Genomic DNA, 14,168 nt, shown 5'->3' on the forward strand with positions numbered 1-14,168 from the left:
GCTTTGCTTTCAAGGATCTCTTGATTGCTGAAAATATATTGTCTGCAGTGTGCCTCTTCGAGTTTAAATCTAGCACATCAAGGAAGTACTTCTTCTTTGCACCTTTGAGAGCCAACAGCGCATAGATACTGTTGCCTGAATTTTTGGTCCATCCATCCAACAATAAGGTCAACTGTTTCTGATCCTTCAGTTGTACAAATAATTCAGCTTTGTGTCTTGCATGAACCATTGGCAATATCTTCTCCATAACCTGCACGCGTCGCGGTAGTTGATATGGAGCTCGGGCTAGTTTGGATTGATATTCTTGGAAGTAAGGATTCTCAAGTAATGTCATTGGGATATTGGAGCTGAGTAGCGCTTTTGTAAGGAGTTCATGAAGATGGTACATTTTTTTGCTAGACATTGGGCAAAAGTAGTTTCCAACTGATTTGGATTGACCAGCAGACGCAAAATAAACAGAGATCATTTGGCCATCATTGTTATCGGAGCCTGAGGTCTCCGCCAGTTCTTTTGAGCATTTCTGACTCGAATCCTTCAAGACGTCTTGTATATATTCAGCTTTTTTCTCCGCCAAAATTGCCATGCAGGAATCCTTGATGTGACTGAAAAGCTGGGTAGGCTTTGCTTGGTTAAACTCCTTATTACAGTAGGTGCACTTGGCCTGACGCCTTTGGGATTGGTCCTTTCGTAGATTTGACATTACAAATCCATTCCACTGTGGGCCATGATTTTTTGTCGGCTTGGACCATGCTTGTGACTGTAGATTGGGTTGATTTTTGGTGGGTGGCATCTTGTGAAACAAAAGCTACTGCAGTCACAAAAAGGTAAAATAAAGAAAACTTCTCCGGAGTTGGATTCCAATCCCTGCCGTTCTGGAGGCTAGAACTGCCTTTGAGATTCCAACATCCTTTGCGCTCTTTTGTCCCAGGGCACATTAGACTTCGGAGCGGGCTGTGACCTGTCATTCTAGAATGATTTAACACTCTCAGGCTAATATCATGGGCTCTCAGGGCTGCTCAGTCAAGCAGGGAAAGCTGCCAGACCCTCCAGACTCTCCCTGCAACAATTTGGATACAAAAGTGCGCGCACCCCCCCTTTTTTTGGAAAAATGTGCGCGCCTGGTGCGCGCGTGCAAGGCGCCCGCACATTGGCGCGCACCTAGGGGTGGCGCCGTCAACCCTAATCTCCAACGGTCCCTGGATCGCGCAGACCCTGGGTTGCTGTGAAACACCAGTTATGCGCAGTGAGCTGAGAGAGGCCAATGATGGGAGCAAGAGAAGAAAGAGGAGGAAACGACTAAGCACCTGTGAAACACCAGTTATGCGCAGTGAGCTGAGAGAGAGGCCGATGATGGGAGGCCGATGATGGGAGCGAGAGAAGAAAGAGGAGGAAACAACTAAGCACCTATGGAAGGTGCGGAGGAGTTTGGACAAGAGATGAGTGAGTGAGGAAAAAAAGAACAAAATGGAAACGGTACAATGTGGATAGACTAGATACACCCTGAAACCTAAACTAGTGATAACTAAGGTTTGGACCGGTTCCACTTCCTCACACGCCTCGCCGCAGTACCCCTGCTAACCCCCTTCTGGCCTGTAATGCCACAGTTGCGGCCCTGGACCACATGTAACGGGGTATCCCAGGCTTGGTCCACAGCGGACTCACCAGAAATAGAGACCCAACAAGAGGCTGGACCAACTTGTTGTCGGTAATACCACAACTTGCCCGTCAAGCCACACAGACAGATGACCACCTTCTGGTCATCCTTCCGATTCTTGAACACCCGCCGGTCATCCTTTCAATGACCGGCCATGTACATCATGCCTGGTCATTGATATGATATCCAGTCATGGTCATCATTCTTGATGCCATTCATCGGTCTTGATGACCGGTCATCAGTCTTGATGCCCGGTCTCCGGTCTTGATGCCCGGTCTCCGGTCTTGATTCCCGGTCTCCGGTCTTGATGCCCGGTCTCCAGTCTTGATGACCGGCCATCAGTCTTGATGCCCGGGCATCGGTTTCGATGACCGGTCATCAGTCTTGATGCCCGGGCATCGGTTTCGATGACCGGTCATCAGTCTTGATGCCCGGGCATCGGTTTCGATGACCGGTCATCAGTCTTGATGCCCGGGCATTGGCTTCGATGGCCGGTCATCAGTGTCAATGCCCGGTAATTGGTCTCAATGACCTGTCATCAGTCTTGATTCCCGGTGATTGGTCTCAATGACCGGTCATCCTATTGATGACCGGTCATGGGCATTGATGCCTGGTCATCCTATTGATGATCGGTCATCGGCAGCAAGATCCAATTGAATGAAAAGAGGATTGGCCGGTAGGTGAGGTAGCGTGCGGTATAGTGTGCGTGGGGTGCGAGCTGGTGCGGGTCCAAGAGGCAACTGTTGGGTTGGAGCAGACTCGCCACAAGTGGAGGGCTGTGGCGAGTTGAGGCGACTTGGGAGGCGTTTGGCGAGTCGGATAGCGAGTTGGTTGGACCCCAAAAACTCGCCCAACTCGCTAAATTGGGGTCGCGAGTCCTGCTTTAGCGAGTCCGGGGGCTTCTTCCTTCTTATTATATGTCACCACCCTATTCTCACTTGTCCAAACACATTATCCTAAAAATTACCCACAACACTCAGCACTCCTCCACCTCCAAACCACTTCCCACCACTCCATCTGCAATTCAATAGAGCACTAGCCCCGCTCTCCTCTCTTTCCCCTTCCATCAGCCCACAGCGTTCATCAGTCTCTCCAACCCATGCCAACCCCCCTGCTCCCGCAGGGCGGAGGCCCCACGACTAGCAATGACATGTCCGGTATGGACATGTACGTTGCTGAGGGCTCCCTGCCTGTTGTCAAAAGCCATCTAGAGGAACAGTTAACAAAACTGGTTGACATGTAGATCCCTAGACTGGAAAGTCTCAAGAGGGCTGTTTCTGGTCAGGTTACCAAACCAGCCGGAGCAGCCCAAGCGGACACTTTCAACACCCTCCTAGTGAGGATCAAAGAGATAGCAGCTAATTTGACCAGATTAGAGAAGAAGGTAGAGACTCTGTCTCTACCACACTCTCCTAACGTGATGGCTCATACAGCTGCTAAGCCGAGCAACTTGCCTCCTAGACCAGCCCCTCTCTACTCGGAGAAGGCGGCCGGGACATCCGGGCCTGGAGTTGCTAAGACCTTACCACCGGTTCCCACCTCATCGTACATCAACAGGTTTAAGTTAGGGCAGGTTGTGATCAGGAAGAAATTTGATCAACCCGAACCCTTCAAAGGCCTGACAGCGGCAGTCATATGCCAACAAATTAATGAAGTGTTGGCTTTTGCTAAAGCGACTGTCAATAATGAAGCTACCAAGGTAAAAGCTGTGGCACAGTTCCCCAATGGGGATGTCAAAATCTTTACTAAAGACCGTCGAGCGGCCAAATGGCTGCTAGATAATAAGCACCTATGGACCAAGAAGGCTGATCCGGTTTTTATCACATCCCAAGTAGCAATTAGCGGGTCCAAGGCTGTCAGAGGTTATGTGTTTAGGTGCCTATATGTTATGTGTTTGGCACCTCAACACATAAATCTCATGCTTTTACAAGCATGATGAATATTCACTTTGGGATTAGTCCCAGGATTAGTGGATGCCTTTGTTCAGGGGTTGCAAGTCGTGGAAAATCCTCAGTTTGCCGTTGCTCTTTAGCACACAGAACACCGTACTTGTGTAGCTTGATGTTGACTGCTCATAGAGCCTGTTGCGCACACGCTCAGGTCTACATTGATACCCTACTAGCTCCAAACAAAGCTCCGGGTCAAGTTGATCCCCGGTTGATCCAACCCAATGCGGGTGCGGGGTCAAACTGTGTCCTAATCCGGGTTAACTTAACGCCCAATGCGGATGGTCTTATTGCACAGTCACTGTGCACTCAAGCTTGGTCAACACAAGCCTTGACAAAGGCTTGAGTAGCACCACAACCTTTCCCAGCGCTCTTGCATTTCAACTGCTTGCAGTTGCGCAACTTTTTCTTGCAATGAGGGTACATAGAATTACTGTGAGCAGATTGCATATACAATGGGAAAAATATTCGGAAAGTAAGTGGACATCATTGAAACCTTTGGCCAATTGGATGTTAGCAAGATTGGCATAGCCATATGTTTGGCACTTATTTCTCTAAATCAGAAGATGTAGCCGGCTCCTGGTCTCTTGCATTCGGGGCTGGACAGAAATATCGAGCTGTGGTGAGAAGCCTTGAAGGTGGGTCAGGGGGCTCCGGATCGCGCGCAGCAGCGCAGCCGGCTGGATATATCAGCGATCGAGAAAAGCACTGTTTGGATATTTAAACACTCAAGAGTCAACTACCTCGTCAACTGGTCATGAGCGCATCCCAGCCGGCGGAACCGCAGAGTCAGGCAACTCAAGCATTACCTCAGAGCGAGCCTCCAATTCAACTTCGGACCGAACCTCCATCCGAAACAACTCAGACCGGACCTCCCGAGACGTCGCATGCTTTAACGGAGGCCGCACCTCAAGCTGTACCTCAACCCGAAGTGACCGCCGAAAAACCAGATGGAAAGGCACCTCAAGACGCACCTCAAGCCGAAGTATCTACCGCGAAGAAAGCCGAAACCAACCCGGATGGCGAGACGCCGAGCCAAGCTTTAACTCAAGCCGAAGTAAATGCCGAGAGTAAACCGGAAGCTGTCTCAGATGGAAAGACACCTAAAGCTGTGCCGCAAATCGAAGTGTCTTCAGAAAATCAACCGGAAGCCATCACGGACGACGCGACACCTCAAGCTGTACCTACCGAGAAGACCGCTGAAGCCGCCGCGGATGACAAGGCAGAAGCCGTTCCTGACGATCAGGCACCTCCGCTGGAAGCCTCACAACCACAGGGAAAAATTGCGATTCTATGCAAACCTTGCCACCGGCAATTTCACCAAGAGACGCATTACGTAAACCATCTGATCCATTCCCCCCGGCATTTCTACTGCAAGCCCTGCAATAGGGACTTCGCATCCGACGAGGCTAAACAAGCCCATCTCGTCAATGCAAAAGTCCATAAAGTCTGCAAGTGGTGCAAGGACGTCGAGATCGAAAACCTCAAATACCACAATACATGGTATCATGAGGAATGTACCCGATGTAAAAAAACCTTCGAGAATCACGAAAAGTTTCACGCACACTGTCGAGCTGTTCACTCTAAGATTTACTGCGAAAGTTGTTACAGGATGTATAAGAATAGGAACGACCTAAAAATGGTGAGAGGCCGGTTCAACTTTAACCCATTACAGCTGTTTTCATTACTTTTTCTTTTTACTAATCACCATTACTGGCTTCTTTTCCCTTTCGATCATGCTAATAATAGCATAGCTTATCACATTGCCATCAGTACCGGAGTTTCACCTGTCCGTCTGCGGAGTGTCGTGCTCTCTTTCTCAGTGAATCCGGGGTTGTAGCACACCTAGAATCAGGCTCTTGTACGTCAGGAGCCGATCAAGCGATGATCGACAAATCGATGGTGATACAGGACCCGAAGCAAGTCTTCGTTCGACAGGCGCGGGTGGCATTGCCACAGGAGCGAGCGATTCCCGCCGGACAAAAAATCAACCCCTGTCCACTCTGTCCTAAAAAATTCCGCCATCGTGCCGGCCTCCTTCAACATCTCGCCTCCTCCAAACATACCAATAATGGTCGCGATCCTTACAAGTGCCCCGCTGCGACTTGCAACAAACCTACGTTTCCGTCCCTCAGCTCTCTCTTAGGTCATAAGGAACGGGGCAAGTGCGGCTTGGATAAGGACACTGCTAAGATAGCTTTGCTTGATCGACATCTCTTCGACTTATTTGATCGGATACGAAACATGTAAACTGTTATTCACCTCCGACCATCAAACGTGCCAACCCTTACCTCAACCACTGGCTCAGGAAACCGCCGAAAATTCAATTCTCGCAAAACTTATCTATTCCTCTTCAACTCTACCATCACGTCCCTCTCTCTCTTTCTTGGTGGTTCATCTGACGCGTAGACTATCATCATCCTCAAAGCGTTTTGCGTGTCGCTGTACTACGATTTTCCCCCAGAGAAGATCAAGATGGTCATCCAAGCCGAGGGAATCGCCATCCTGCCGAAGCATCTCAACCAAATCGTTAACAACACAACACAGCCCAAACCGCTGGAGTCCCGTGTCACAACCGTGTCGAGCAGTCACGTGTGCTCCAGGAAATGCTTACAATATCATGTCTCCTGTTTGGAGAAATTAAACACATGGGTCAAACGATTCACCAAGACAACTTACGTATCAAGAATATGCACCAGTTTGTCTACTCGTGGGTCCTCCAGATCAAGCAGTTTTTGACGCGTTCAAGGAAGACGGACTCGGTAGATCGTTTTTGGCGCCCCAAGGACAGTGGGCGGTCACCCCGAGAAAGAACAGCAACACGGACATACACATACCCTTCCTTTATGGAATCCAAGACGACCTTTTTCCTTCCTCTATGTTTTTCATGCGTATATACGCAGGCACTCAAATAAGCCAAATCATTCAGCTTCCTTCATAATCTGTTCTTTCTATCAAATTTCTTGTCCGAAAATCTTGTTTTTCAAAAAATGTTATTGTTACAGGCTATACATATATGTTCATATCCGCTTTCATTCTTACAGTGACACTAAAAAAAGTACTAGAATCCGCGTATCAATTTTAGTGTGATCCATTAACCCGTTTTCTATTCCTCCCCAATCATATCATCAACACCCTTTCCCCCCACGAATGGGGAACCCGGTATGTAGCTGGAAGCGAATAGCAACGTTGAAATCCATAATAGCTAGCCGCGATGCCCAGAACTTGGTGAACGGTCGGATTCTTGCGGACGCGGTCTTGTATTGTCAAATATTGCCACCACACAAATAATCCGAGTATATTTGGGTGCAACTGCAGGAAAGATTTACAAGTTTTCCGACGGGAGTTCTCCCCTTGAAAATAACTTCATCTGATCACTTGCTTTTTCAAACAAGAAATTCATCTAGTTATACATCTGCTTTTGCGGTGCTCAACACTCGGAAGCACCAGAAGGGCTGCGCACCCCAAAGAGTTGCACGTCTGTCACAACAACTGCTGTCACAATATCCGTACGGAAACCTGGCTTCATTTAACGTGACGATTTGCTCGGTTGGACATTAATATTTAGGTGATTACATGAAAACATTATCCCATGGTTTGCGTTTCGGGTAGACATTAGAAGAGAGGATACAAAAAAACAAACAAATGAAGAGCGTATTACAATGAGCAACTGGCGCGGTTATTAGTTTGCAGCCATCTTGACATAAGCGGCATCGATAGCTTTTGATACTGCAGTTGGATCGCCATTGGTGGAGCTTGCGGCAATTGCTTGACAGAAAACCGGGATGACCTGGGCATTGTCGGGCTTGGGGTTCAGAAGCATGACTTTCTCCCAGGCTTCGTGGAGAGAATGGGAGACCATCTTGAGGGAGGGGGCTTCTTCCATGCTGGTCGTGTTCTTGTTCAGCGGGGTGATGACCGATGCGCTTATGGAGGAAGGCTTCCCTTGGTTGTATGGATCAAAGGTGGCAAGCATCGCTTTCGAGACCGTCTCCGGATTGCCACTCTTCCCAGTATTGCCGGCGGCTTGTCCGACCATCTTCAACAACACTGCTGGTTCGTTTCGCTGGCTTCCGTACTTGTCGTGGAAGTATAACTCGTTCATCGCGTTGGCGATGGTGTTGAGTCCGGGCTTGTTTTCTTCGGTTGCTTCCATGTTTTCCTTCTCTAGCTCGGTCAGCTGAACCGGGGAACCCATTGCCATCTTTGCAAGGTTTCCTGCTCCTGAAGTCATGTTTTTCATTCCATTCTGGTTGGATGGGTTGACTTGTCTTCCGAAAAGGCTGTGAGATTTGATTCAAAGTGAGGATGGATCAATATGTGCTTGAACATAAAACTACAGAACAACAAAGACCTATCGACTTACGTGTACCGGCTATCCTGAACTGCTCCGGGTGCACCGAGAATCGAGGCACAGCTGACGAGGGCAAATAAGCTGGTGAAAGGGATGGCGACCAACATGATGTTTGTTTATTGGAAAGTTGTTAAACTAAATTAGGCGGGATGAATCCTGGACAGAGGGTTGGGTGACCGAGGAAATTGGATCGAGAATCGAGAGTCAAAAAATGAACAAATAAATAAACTGATACTAATACTGCCGGGGGATTACAAAGAATTAAGGATTAGACTCAAGCACCAGGCGAGAGAAAAGACGATTGGGTTGTTGGTTGTAAGAGCTGCTGATTCGTAATGAGGATGGGATGATTTCCTTCTTCCACCAACCAAGCCTGGGTTTTTATATCGGTTCTGCCAGCTGCAGACTGAGTAGTAAACCACCAAGAACGAACTTCAAGTTGCCTTGTCACTTGACTCTCTGCCTGAGTGACTGGCATGCCACGGCATCCAGACAGTCTCGCAAACCCAACGACGCCATTGGCGCGTGTGATAAACCAGTTTGCCAGGCCAGAAGCTGTGCAAGACGGTTCCTTCAACACAGTAGGAGTTTGGACTGGCTATCCAGCAGCGGCGCGTATGTCTTGACAGTGTCTGACGTATCCATCTGCGTATCGCTACCGCCTTGTTAGTGCTGCCACTGCCACTAGCGTTGACGGAAAATCTTTTGCGTTTGTTTGCCCCGGGAAACAGATGCCGTGGCGGGTCCACGCCTGGAAAATGCCATTTCTAGGTGACACAGCCTGTAATACATATATATATGAAAAAACAGTAACCGCTGATCACGGGAGTACTACCTCTGGATGCCGGGTACGCAGCGGCATCAATGAGCACGTGATGTCGCTGATAGCCGGTGCAAACTGGCCATCCAGCTGAATCATTTTCGACGACCAGTCACGTCATGAAACGAACAGTTTCGCTGAATATGCACAGCAAGGGGAAGTGCACTCGTAATATCACTAGTAAAACTACTGCGTTTAATTCAGATAAGGAAACTCTGGAAGGTAAAACACGCGAAATCTAAATCTAAAATTCTCTATGCATGCCACGGATTTGATATTTTTGAGAAAAGATTTGAAGTGATCACTAAGAATATTTGAGTCGTATTATGTCTAAACTATAGTTGCGTCCTCTTGGGCCTGTAGGTAGGAACTTGTGAATACTTAGATCGTTTCGAAAAGCGTAGAATTCCACGTGATGATACCCAGGCATCAGCCAGACAGGAACATGGTCAAAGAATGTTCCGTGTCCCCAGAAACTGAAGAAGAGAAGCGAGAATAAGAGGCAGCTAAATGCATGAATCCATCCTACTCACGTGTTGTGTCCGAAGTCGTTCAGAGCCTTTCCACCATCCGGCACAGTTGATCGATGAGTTTGCCCAATTGGTCCCCATGCCTCGCCTCACAAATCCCCGCCGCACGGTGCAGAATCAAGCTACTCAGCGAATAAAACGTGGCTTCTCCGCAGGCTTCAGAAGGACAGATATAAGGTTTCTCGCCGTCGTTTTTGTGTTTGGGAGATCTGTGATGGGCATAAAGCTGGCCCGGATGGTCGAAAGCTTTAGGGCACATTGGACATGGGAATCGGCCATCGTGCTCATCGATGTCCCAATCGCGGTAAGGCGAGATCATTTGTTGTCGGACAAATAATTCTTGAGGGTCGCAATCGTAGGCAAAGTAATCGTCTACCCTCTCTAGGTCCACACCGGATGGGCAGGTGCCGGCCTCGAAGTGCCCGATCAACGACGATTTGTTGACGAAGCCCTGGCTGCAAGATCGATGAGGACAATGGATATTCTTGAGCTGATGGGCCGAAGATCTGAGATGCTGTTAACAGTTGGGAAAAGCAGACAAACAAATAGTCACTATCAAATCCACTTCGAGACAGGGAAAAAAGTACCCACATAAGACAAATTGTTGGAATTCGAGAAGTGCGTTCGGCATGGTGAACAATATGAATCGGAGTGATCTCTTGCACAGTGTTGGTCGATCATGTCATCGTCGTGGCACCACATATCGCACTTCTGGCATTGCTCATGGTATTTTGCATTGTGTTGCAGCCTCCCCACCTGACCGAATTCGCGTTGGCACCATTCGCATTTCGCGTGGCTTTCAAAGTGGTTGAGATGAGCCTGCTTGGCAGATGCAGATCCGAAGTCCCTCTGGCAGGGCCTGCAATAATGATGCCGAGCAGAGTGGATGAGATGGTCTTCGTAATGCGCGTGCTGGTGGAAGTGCCGGTTACAGGGCTGACAATCAAAGCCGTCCATCGTCGGAGCTGTTGGTATGTAAGAGGGTTTTTCGAATGCCTGAGCTGGAACGCGATGGTCCGAGGCGAATGACTGGAGGAAGCTTGCTCGCGCGGAGTGGTCAAACACTGTCGCGTTGCGCCGCTTGGGCCCGGCGACGGCCTCTGGCGGCGCCCACCCGCCACAAACAGAGGAAAAGTTAAGTTTAGTGCATGACCGAGGACACGAGCCCATGCCGAATACCATCCCTTGCTTCCGAACGTTTCATCAGGACTCAGGCACGCTGCCCCTCTGGGATAAGTCCATGTGTTTATCCGGCCAGCTGTTAGAGCCATGATGCTTCTCAAGGAAAGAAAGAAAGAAGCCGACATGCATGCTTGTCCGCCAAGACAAGATTCAAGAGACGAAATGTTGGCCGAAATCAGAAAGAGTTTATTTGTTCTATAATGCGAACTTTGCAATCGGTACTTCCTACTGTTGTACTCACATGACCAAGACCATCTCACCCAGTTCTCTCCGCATTATCATGTCAGACCCTGTCAAATGGAATTGGTTCCGATGCACATCTGGACCATTCTATGTTTTGCAATCGGTGTCAAACAACGGGGGTTCATCTCAACACCATGAAAGATACCTTGGGCATTGTTTCAAAGAGCTCGAATACTAGTTGCTGTCCAACCATTGCATTTCTCTATGCCGAAGTCTCCGTGAAACAATGATGAGAACTGGCGAACACCAATCTCTTTGCTACTTGGAAACTCAGATGAGCATACTGCTGATCAAGCGTTGCAAGGTGTTTTTTGGGGTATTCTGGATTTGACTCAGTGACTAAAAATATGCAACCATGGAATTGAAGATGCAACTTCTTCACGACTGGCTTTGATTTGCTTCGACAATTTAGAAATTGCGGGAATTAAAAATGAAAGTTGAAACAAAAGAGAAAAATTAACGTTGAACAACGTCTTTCCTTGAATAGTTACTCGCGTTGACTGACGCTTCCCTCTGAAAAAAAAAACGGCGACTTGGTTGCGGACTCGTGGAAACTGTGGATGGATCGAGGGATAGTAGCTAAAAGAAAGTATAGTGCGGCATGATTGTCAGAACAGCATTCAAAATCCGAGGAAATAAGGAAATGAGAAGGAAGATACCTGAAAAATGAAACCGGGAAACCAGATGGAACAACTTTCAGAGCTGCGTGATGATGTTGAGCAAACGGTTGACTAATTGGGACAGTTGCCGTCGATGTCCCATTTCACAATTGCCAGTTTCTTGATGCAATAGCAAGGCGGAGAGGGAATAAAAATGGGCTATTCCGCAGCGTGCGGAAGGACAGACGTATGCCTTCTGGTCGTGGTTCTTATGTCTGGGAGAGTCGAGATGGGATAAGAGCTGGCCGTGATAGTCGAATGCTTTAGGGCAGCACGGACATTGGAATGGACCATAGTGAGTGGGAATTGACCAGCGACGTTTGGCAAAGATCGATTCCCTTCTGACAAATAGTTGTTGATGGTCGCAATCGTATGCGAAGTGATCATCTACGTGTTCCAGCGTCACTCCAGATTGACAGATACCGGCTTCGAAATGCGCAACAAGTGCTGGAGTGTTCACAAATGTCTTAAGGCAAGCGCGATGGGGACATCTGACAGCCTTTGGTTGATGGACTGAGGACCTGCGATGCTGATAACAAGAGAGAAGAACACGATCGTGGACCATGTGGCTTGTCTTAGCTTTCTTGGACAGAAATTTACGGTTTCCGAAGCTGAAGAAAAGAGCCGACTTACCATCGCCAATTCGTTGGGCTGCGCGAACAGCACTTTGCATGGCGCACAAAACACATCGGCATGATCTTTTGAGAGATGGCGTTCAAGTTCGGCGCGGTCGGCGTGCCACCGGTCACATCTCACACACTGCATGTGACATGCCTGATGGTGAAAAGTAAGGTTGTCGCCAACGTCTGTTCGGCACCATCGGCAGATTTTACGCCTTGCAGAGAGATGAGCTTGCTGGGACCGTTCGGATTCGATGTGTATCTCACATAGTCCGTAGTAGTGGTGATGAGGAGAATTGGCAAGATGGTCTTCATAATCCGCGTATTGAGAGAAGCCCCAACCGCAACACTCCGCTTCCCAAGGTACATGCGGTAGCACTTCGAGATAACCGGCAGTAATCATCTTTGGCTTGTGGTGCAACAATACAGCGTCAAAAGGTCACACAAAACAGCTTCGAAAGGTCACACAGCGCGGCTTCGGAAAGTCAAACGATGCGGTTTCAATTGGTCAAACAGTACAGCTTCGAAAGGTCAAACAGTACAGCTTCGAAAGGTCAAACAGTACGGCTTCGAAAGGTCAAACAGTACGGTGTCGAGAGGTCAAACAGGACTCAGCTATGACAAGGCTTCTGGCTGATATCGCAATCAGCAACTTATCTTGTGGACAACTGGCGGGCTGGCGGATGAGGGTGAGGGTGGTTGGCACTGGCTGTGGTGTATAAAAGGTAGGCCGACGGTGGATTCCTCAAGGATGCGGGGATCAGCCACACCCACATTTGGGTGAAGATTGGGATGCTTCATATCAAACGCGTTGTAGTGGGAGGTGATCCATGAGCATCCCGCACTGCATTAGGCAAATCCCGCGCACAAGAAAGTCCGTATCTCAGGCCCATTTAGCCAGTCTGGGCAGCTTCCAATACCTGCCAATCAGAGCAATCTTCCTCGACTGTCTTGGGTGTGACTTTCAAGCAACTTGGAGATTTATATTCTCCCATCAAAACCATATCTAACAGGAACTGTGCGCGGTGAGACGGACATACAAGCTGCTTATTTCTCCCGGAGTCCCAGTCAAGTAAGTCCCTTGCGGCTATTTGGCTGATGGCTCGGATGATGTATGGGAATGGGAATTCCAAATCACCACAGAGGTTTGTTTCCTCCGCATTGCGTCAAGCACGTTTCCATCCAACAGCAACATGGATTCTTTACTTGAAAGACAGAGCAAATCATAGACTTTTTTTTTGAACTCTTTCGAGACTTGTTTGATCAGGGGAGGATGAATCCAGCCTAAACAATTCTTCTTTTGGAGACATCCCCATGGTTACAATACCAATGGTTTTTGAATTTCAAATTTATTTTTGCCTAAATGGGATATGGGAACACAAGTATTTTTGGTTCAAGATGTGTGGTGGTTATGTGTTTTCATTGTTTGGATCAAATCCAGCCAGTTGATGCAAGTCACCAAAATATACAGGTTTGTGTTTTGATGAAAATTGAGAAAAGGGAAACTTGGAGTGAGCAAATATGAAGAAGACTGTTCATAATTAGAAAGATAAATATTTGATTCAAAGATATGTTCCATGTTTTGAATTTGATCTTAAACTGAGATGCATTCACTGAGTTCAATTGATGCTGGTCATAATTTATCATCTGTTTTAGTTCTCTCTAAAAAATGAATATTATAGATCACACAATAACAAATTTATTGCTATTAGCGGAGTTCAACATTGGATTTTGAAAAGTTGGAAAATAATTCATACAATATTTGTCCAACAATTCCTAAAAAAATCAGAAGTTGGGCAGATTGTCTGGTAAAAACCTATTGAGGGGTATCAAATTGCATAAGAAATCCACAAATAGAGACAATTCAAACTTCAACAGATGTACTTTTTGCACTGCAAAAAACTTGTCGCGCATTGTGGGGTTTGGCAAATCAACGTCGTGGCCACAGTGCGCGATAGCTCAAAACGCTTTGCGCACTGCAAACCCAAAACTATGAAATTATCACTTTTTTTTCTGCCAGCCGGCAGAGGGGATTTTCCTTGCCCCTCCATCAAATTCTTGAAGGATTTGGAGCCCTCAGCTGGACACAAAAAAAGGATGAAAAAGAAACACAAAAAATAACCTGAGCGAAGGCTCCTGCTGCCCTGGGAGCGCTCCTCC

At 47.8% G+C, this 14,168-nt stretch overlaps 4 protein-coding genes across 4 annotated transcripts; 1 reads left to right on the forward strand and 3 right to left on the reverse strand.

The window, feature by feature from the left end:
• Positions 1-4,357: 4,357 nt before the first annotated feature.
• On the forward strand, positions 4,358-5,850 carry PtA15_5A603 (uncharacterized protein; the record flags this gene model as incomplete). The annotated part of the gene is made up of 2 exons (XM_053169382.1): positions 4,358-5,242; positions 5,350-5,850. The coding sequence occupies 2 exons, from the start codon at positions 4,358-4,360 to the stop codon at positions 5,848-5,850; spliced, it is 1,386 nt and encodes a 461-aa protein (XP_053020584.1).
• Positions 5,851-7,282: 1,432 nt separating this feature from the next.
• PtA15_5A604 (uncharacterized protein) lies at positions 7,283-8,061 on the reverse strand (the record flags this gene model as incomplete). Its single annotated transcript, XM_053169383.1, has 2 exons — positions 7,283-7,883; positions 7,967-8,061. 2 exons carry the CDS (start codon positions 8,059-8,061, stop codon positions 7,283-7,285), a joined length of 696 nt encoding a protein of 231 aa, XP_053020585.1.
• Positions 8,062-9,326: 1,265 nt separating this feature from the next.
• On the reverse strand, positions 9,327-10,486 carry PtA15_5A605 (uncharacterized protein; the record flags this gene model as incomplete). The annotated part of the gene is made up of 2 exons (XM_053169384.1): positions 9,327-9,818; positions 9,896-10,486. 2 exons carry the CDS (start codon positions 10,484-10,486, stop codon positions 9,327-9,329), a joined length of 1,083 nt encoding a protein of 360 aa, XP_053020586.1.
• Positions 10,487-11,425: 939 nt separating this feature from the next.
• PtA15_5A606 (uncharacterized protein) lies at positions 11,426-12,411 on the reverse strand (the record flags this gene model as incomplete). The annotated part of the gene is made up of 2 exons (XM_053169385.1): positions 11,426-11,917; positions 12,022-12,411. 2 exons carry the CDS (start codon positions 12,409-12,411, stop codon positions 11,426-11,428), a joined length of 882 nt encoding a protein of 293 aa, XP_053020587.1.
• Between the last annotated feature and the right edge of the window lie 1,757 nt (positions 12,412-14,168).

This window comes from Puccinia triticina, chromosome 5A (assembly GCF_026914185.1).
Source record: "Puccinia triticina chromosome 5A, complete sequence".
NCBI lineage: Eukaryota > Fungi > Basidiomycota > Pucciniomycetes > Pucciniales > Pucciniaceae > Puccinia > Puccinia triticina.